Source organism: Nannobrachium achirus (assembly GCF_963921795.1).
Source record: "Nannobrachium achirus genome assembly, chromosome: 6".
NCBI lineage: Eukaryota > Metazoa > Chordata > Actinopteri > Myctophiformes > Myctophidae > Nannobrachium > Nannobrachium achirus.
In genome coordinates this window covers 59598954-59606612 of record NC_137815.1, presented here as the reverse complement: position 1 = coordinate 59606612, position 7659 = coordinate 59598954, and the positions used below count along the sequence as shown (strand labels likewise).

Here is a 7659-nt window from a genome sequence, read left to right as displayed (position 1 = left end):
AGGAGTAGTAGTAGTAGTAGTGGTAACACTTTACAATAAGGTACAAATTCATACACTTAGTTAATGCTTAACTAAGGCTTATTTGATACTTTTATTAGGTTTAATAGCAAGGCTGCATCCTGCATGGGTACAATTTCAGCCATTAAAAAGCCTAACGTATGTGTGTAACACCCAGGATTTGAACCCTGGTCTCCCACATGATAGTACATCGTAACCCATCATCAGACCAAGGGATATCCCTATGAGGCCATCAGGCTGAGGCAGTGAGTCACTCTGCTACATAAATCGATTTGTTATTGCTTAAGTGAATATCAGAGTTGCCAAAATTAGACAGTCAGAATCCAGGGGTGGGTAGGGGGTCTAAATATATGTATTTTCCTGTGTTCTGGTGAATTTTGTGATTTTGATCATTTTAAGGCTTGCTTACTTGCATTGGAAAATGATGGGTACAATTTCAGCCATTAAAACGCATATGGCGTACAGAAATTGATTTGATGAATGAACAATGTACCCATGTGTAATAATAACCATTCAGTACTTAAAGGAGTAGTTCACCACCAAAATATTTTTTTTTCCTATTGATTACTCACAGCATGGAGACTTGAGTTCAATAATCTTTTTAGTTTTTTGTCACATTCCTAAGACAAAAAGTTATCCTAGTAAATTTCACCCCGTTGATTCCGGATGGGGACCCAAATGCATTCGGGTCCCCATCCGGAATCAATGGGGACACATTTATTGTAATCAAATTATTGTCTTAGGAAAAAAAAACTAAAAAATATTATTGAACTCAAGTCTCCATGGCGTGACTAATCAATAGAAAAAAAGTCATTTTGGGGGTGAACTACTCCTTTAAGTGAATATCTCTGGGGACAGGTAAAGGTGTACTGTCGCCCTATGCACCCAGGCAGGTAGGAACTAATGTGTCAACACAAGGAGGGCACAGATTAATACAACTTCACAATAATAAGGTATGTGCCAAACTAAATTGATAAATTAAATACTCTGTGTGCATTACCCATGCTACATGCACCTCCCACACCCCCTAAGTGGGGGTCTGGGGGTCCTCCCCCAGAACATTTTGAACATATGTAATTTCCTGTGTTCTGGTGAATTTGGGGAGTTTGAGAAATTCAGGACAATTCAGGAGCACTGCAGGAGATGGGGTTGAAATTCAGGAGACTCCTGCCCGATTCAGGAGGGTTGGCAACCCTGATGGTGGAGTCTGTTCTCTATGGCAGCTTGCTGGACCCTGAAGCCAACCCTGCAGAAGTCTCTAGACGGGTGCTACACTATGTTGCGTGCTGTACTTAACATCAGCAAGAGAGTGCACATGTTACCAAAGATCCTGTATGAGGGAATAGCAAGGGTGAAAGTACAGAGAAAGAGTCAAATCCTGCAAGGAATCTACACAACTATTACTGTTACAATGCCACCAGGAGTAATACAGACAGAATTCACCACTGTTGTTGCAAGCCAGAGTTTAACATTGTTTTCTGATTTGTTAATTTCCTGTCTGAAATGTTGTAATTCAGTTCCACTGTTTAATATCCTAACTGTAGGGAAAAAAGGATAAAGATAGAGAGGTGATGTTATGTTGAGAGAAGAAGACTACCCATTCTAGCTGACAGTGGAAACAATGTTGTAGGTAAGATAACACATTCACTCTGAATCCACCAGGTGGTGCTGAAAGACCACACATAATTCAGTATTACTGCAGTGTCTCTATGCACCAGGAGATGGCGACACAATACAAATTGATCTCCCATAGAAAATGTTCACTTTCAAATTGATTGCAAGAAAAGTGCAAGCCAAATAAATTCAAAATACCAATCCCCAAACTTGTTTTGTTTCCCCCATAATGTTTGCAGTTTACACTCCATTTTCAATCACGCTCAGAGGCAGACTTATATATTTTTTTTTATCATACTGAGACATTTATTTATGCATGTATGTTCATTGTTTCTCCATTTAGACTGAATGCAAACACGGCAAATACACACCACTAAGCATAGGGGAATGTAGAGCAAAAGGCTGTGGAGAAGTGAAGTTGGAGGATATCCAGTGGAGTGTGTTGTACTGTATATGTACATTTCACACACACACACACACACACACACAAACAAACTATCCCAAATCCATATGCTAAATATGCTTGGTGCCAGATTAGCCAGGCCAATGTAAAAAAAATGAGGGGGAAAAAACAACAAAACAAAAAACAAAAAAAAGAAGAAGAAAAAAGACTGCAGGTCAAAGTCCTGCTCCTATGTCTCTGTTGCTATCTACAGGACAGACGCTGGACCAGTGATTCTCAAACTTTTTCCACGTAAAGGGACCCCATATTAGACCCCCCCCATCCCCACCATCAGAAAATAGTTTGTGCCAGGGGCCCCAATTCTAGATTTGTGTTGTCTGAAATGTTACAAAAATATTCCGAAGATGTTTTGAAAATAGCAAATCTACGAGCTCAAAATGTGTCGCAATGTGACACATTCTGAGCTTGTAGATCAGCTCTTTTCAAACAGTCAATGTACAGTGTATAGGGTTAAAGTGGATAAAGTGATGCTATATTAAAATCTAATTTTGCTGGGGACCCCCTGCAACCGCCTCAAGGGAAGTCCCCGAACCCCACTTTGAGAACCACTGCTCTGCACAGCATAGTGTCACCTTGACCTTGGAGAGCTGGTCATTTCTAGAAGGTTCCCCTCACAGAAATATACATCAGTGTGTCATGATGGACCCCTAGTACAGTGACAACAATAAGGCACCCATTCACATGACATTTCTATTGCACTATTTTAGTCATGGTTTAACTTATGCTCTGCCCTCCAGTGAAGTACACTTCAACCACACCTCCACTCTTTGCTATTTGTACTGTTTTCTACAAAGTTTACATGATTAAAAAAACAGCATGGATGTTTATGTACAGCACAAACCCTGCACCGTTCCACTCACCACAATCACCTACACGTAGCAAATTCTCTCCCAATGCTTACAGCAGATCAGTCTATCTTTAGCGTGTCCAATTTTACGGTTAATCATAAAGCGGTCATTGGCTTTTCTCTCAGCAGTAGGCCTAGACTGCTTGCAAGTGCCTTCACATCAATCCAGTGTCATATGACCAGATATAATAACATAATAAAATAAAGTATGCAAGGGAATCCCACAGAGATATAACAAAACAGCAGGTCAGCAATTTTCCCAAAAATGTTCCACCTCGTGGGTGGGTACAGTTTAGACAACAAGGGGGACAAAGCCATGGTCACAAGTGCGGCAGAGCTCCTTTATGCATCACTAGTAAGATTTGGTTATGAACAGGAATTCACAGTTTTCTCCTTCTAATCTAGAGGAAAGATAACAGGATTTGCCAGTGGGCTTATTGCCAATTTCACAAGCAGTCCAGTTCACTGCTTTGATTGAACGATAGCACAAAATCGACTATGAGAGCAGAGCAACAGGGAAAACATGATTCAGGCTCCACTGGACAGTTTCATACTTAGAATGAACAATGCATAGTATTACAGTATTAAAAGGTTATCACGGATAATGATTTCATTTTTGCGTAGGGAGAGGGTCGTAACACGTCACTATGTCCTGGCTTTGTCTGTGGGGAAGGGGGGGTACATGGGCTCACATTCTCCACTCCTATATAAATAAAAATACAAACTCATAACACGCATAAATTAAAGAGAAGGTCCAACAAAAAACAGAATTCATGTTTAATTTCATATGATCTTGGATACTTCAATCACTCTCCATAGTGGAAGAGCTAACCCCCAAGGCCGATGACTCCATACTGTCAGATTATCAAGTGATAACAGACATCTGATCTGTTCCATTAACAGTCAGAATTTGACATTTCAAACCCAAAAGACCTCTTTTTCAACTTTCTTAAGGCCAGAAACTCCACACACATCCCCAGGCATGCCCTCTGGATACATAACTCAATACTCACCAACACATTCTCAAATTCTCTAGATGACATCACTAGCTGATCCTTAATATTAAGCCTTAATAATAATAATAATGATGATAATAATTTAAAATAACAATACAATAATTATACTGTAATAAGGAACAGGAATGTTTCTTTATTGCCCTGTGTGAAACACACAGGGCTAACACGAGCAGAGCCAATACCGTAATGCACAGACGTTTCTTTTTGTGGTATTCACTTACAGTAGCTCACCTAAATAGTCATTTCACCAATTTAAACCTGGCGTCTCTATTACAAGCTCACAGCGCGTCTTATCATGACGCGCTGCAAGCTTGTGGATCAGCTATTTTTGCTATACGTCCTATGATGACGTACTGTATAAGAAAGTGGGCACACGTGGCAAATCACCAGCCCAGAATAGAAGAGACCTGTTCATGTTCACACATCTAGGATTGAATATACCCAAGATCAAAAACAGTCTGCTACGATGGGGGGGAATCAAGCAAGAAAAATGGTAGGGGGGAGAAAAAGTATCCTCCCGTTTCTGTAACTTATAAGATAAAACATTATACATTTGCTCTGAAAGTCTCAACTGTGCCAAAAATAACAGAATTTTATTTAGGATGATGGCAGCTTCACCAAAAAAAGAGAAGATATAAGCGTGAGAGGAGACAGAGCTGAGTTCAAAACGGTCCTGTCCTCCGGGGGCAGAACAGATCTGTCCTTAAGTTCATCAGCAATGTAGTCCATCAACTCTCACAGGAGTCTAATGTATCACACGCTGTCCCTCTTCTGCCCTCAGCACTTCTCAAGGGTTTTAGTCGGGGATGCGTCTACACCGGATGTTTCATTCCCTCGGCTAGTAATGTATTTATCGTTTTCAAATCATGCACGAGATTATAATCATCTAATATTATACATATCTGATAAACAAGCAAACACTGGACATAAATTAGAACCTCTATAGTTGTTAAAAATGTAAAAAGCTAATAAGACAGCTAGCTGTTGATTATACTGATGTCACACCAGAGGCGACAACACGCATCAAAGCCTGGCGCTCAGCCCTCCTTCCCCTGTACAGCTTCCTTCCCAGCACTTCACTCCCCATCCTCCTCCTCCTCCTCCACCCGCATGGCATTAGTGCAGCGCAGGCATTGCCATGGTGATTATTAAAGAAAGGTATGTGTTGGGGCCAGGGTATTGGCGTTCCGTGGTCTTACTAATCTGTGTGTGTGTGTGTGTGTGTGTGTGTGTGTGTGTGTGTGTGTGTGTGTGTGTGTGTGTGTGTGTGTGTGTGTGTGTGTGTGTGTGTGTGTGTGTGTGTGTGTGTGTGTGTGTGTGCGCGCGCATTTCTGCGTGGGTGTTGGGAAGGTATGTTGTGTGTGGCGACTGTGGAGAGGTGTGTGTGTACGGTTCTGGTGAGTGATCGGCTGGATTCAACTCAGGCAAACACGACAATTCCTTTTAGTCTCTCGGATCAAAATAAGATCTCTTCAAAGCCAGCAGACAGCGACTCTGACTCCATCCTGTACCATAGGTTAAATGCAACTATGAAACAAGAAACTATAGCAACAGGGGTGATTCTAACACTGTATCGGCTCCATTTGGTAGCGGGCCACAGACCAACCCAGGTAAGTAGCCCAAAGAAGCAAATGTTTCAGTTCCAACAGAGACAGCAGGATGGTGGGTGAGGGTGGTTGGGGGGAGGGGGGGTGCTGAGAGAGGACGAGGGGCTGGGTGGTTCCGGAGGCCGCGTCACAGTTGGTTCTGGCTAAAGGGAGTTTTGGGGAGTGCAAGTCCACTGCATTGTCAAGGAGACAGAGGAACGGATGTCTGTTGTTGTGGCGGTGCGTGTGTATACACAGTGGGGACAGAAGTCTTCTGATAGGGGGTTTAGTGGCATACTGCAGGACACAGACAGCAGGAGTCCTTTTCTCCTAACCAGGAGCCACCATGAGCGATCAAGACTGCAAATATGAAACATAACAGCATGCAGCACTGAGTCAGAATACAGACAATATTATTATAAGACATGTATGTAAGTTAACAAGTTTCTGATCTCGATGCTGCTGTTTTAAAAACCAAACAAAATTAAGACTAAAGGAACAGCTTCCACAATCCGGCTGCCAGGCTGCTGAATGCACTGCTGACAAGGCACGAACACCTATCACCATGTCAGTGTTAGTGACACAGGCCGTTACATTGGCACTACCACTATTTATATGACTGCGAATGACTGTGAATATATTCCCACTTATTTAATACATGATATTTTATTTGCAATACACTGAAGTACACTTATTTTGTATTTATAATATGATATTAAATTATTAATATATGAAATGTATTTATTTTTAAGCACACACCTATATATTTATTTTTTGCATTAGATTCTTTCCCTTTTCCTATGATTATCTTTTGAAATGCAATTTGTGGAAGCTTGTAAGGAAAATAATTCGGAGCATACATATTGGCAGAAAGAAATGTGCGCTCTGCTTAGTGCATGAAGTGGTGCATAATCAAACTCACAAGGCATCACCAGCTTTTTGCGTACTTTGGAGGGACAAATCGACCAGCATACCTTGATGTCAAAATGTGTTTAGGTCTGGCTAAAGTTCTGCTCATAATACATTGTGCGAGGGACTCACAAAGCTGAATAGACGTTGTCGTGTGAAGTGTTGTCAGCTTGTAAATGTGTTATTTTTGATGAGCAACGTCCTACTATGGAGTGCTTTCCTATTCTTGTTCATATTCAATGCATGCCTTTTATGGTGTGAAACAGGCGTGGAACAATGCAAATGTTGTTAATTGATTTACTAACAGTCAGGTACACCTGTGATGCGCACAAATCAAGGCTGTACACTCATGAATGCAATGTTGGTCTTTACTTAAGAGCAGTACTACACTAAATTATAGAAGACTTGTGAATAAGTACCTTCTATACCTTACTGTATCTCCTGTGTGTCTTAAGTTGTGACCATAGTTTAATAGTGACCAGAAGTCACTCAGTGATCAATCAGGACAGTTCCGATTTTAGTAAATGAATACTAAGTGAATACTAAGTCAGTGAACATTAAGTGAATACTAAATCAGGCCCCCGCCATAAAATCTCATTTTCCACAGTCTAATGGCATGTATGTACAGTTCAGTGATGTGAATTCTGCATGTGTGCCTGCTCGGCTTCACATACTTCTGATTTCCTTTGCTGCTCTTCGGTGGGTGACTCTGTCTCTCGGATGACCACAGCCTTCGTCACCAGCATGTCAGGGTGCTGCTGCTTGGCCTCTTGGATGGCCATAGCGAGGGCCTGGGGACAAATGTCATCACATACTGACTATAATGTTGACAGCTTCCAATAGTAACAACGTATGCTTTATGATAATGACTTCATAATAGTGAAGATGTACTGGAATGGAATCAATGAAACTGAAATAAAAGCAACACTAAAGCTATAAAGTGAAAAATCTCACTCATATCTCAAGAACAGTACACAGACTCTTTCATTACATTCATTAACATTCCAACCATGAATTCTCATGCTGTTATGTGAATATTTGATTTGTGGAGAATGTCTTGTTGAAAAACAAAAACATGTTAATATTCTAAGCCTTTGTGGGTAACTGCAGGGCTGCTTATTTTCTTAATAAGCAGTATAATATAACTACATAACCGATCTGCTGTTGGAAGTCTTGGGCAGAGGTAACTCCTGGGGTGGTCTCAAG

General features: G+C 41.1%; 1 protein-coding gene across 1 annotated transcript in view; it reads right to left on the bottom strand.

The window, feature by feature from the left end:
• Window positions 1–7082: 7082 nt before the first annotated feature.
• Window positions 7083–7659, bottom strand: part of LOC308287220 (uncharacterized protein) — a gene marked incomplete at both ends in the record, with an annotated part of 43500 nt that continues 42923 nt past the window's right edge. Inside the window, one exon of the mRNA XM_080728335.1 lies at window positions 7083–7244. Within this exon, the coding sequence (XP_080584461.1) occupies window positions 7083–7244 (162 nt within the window). The remainder of the gene's footprint in view (window positions 7245–7659) is intronic.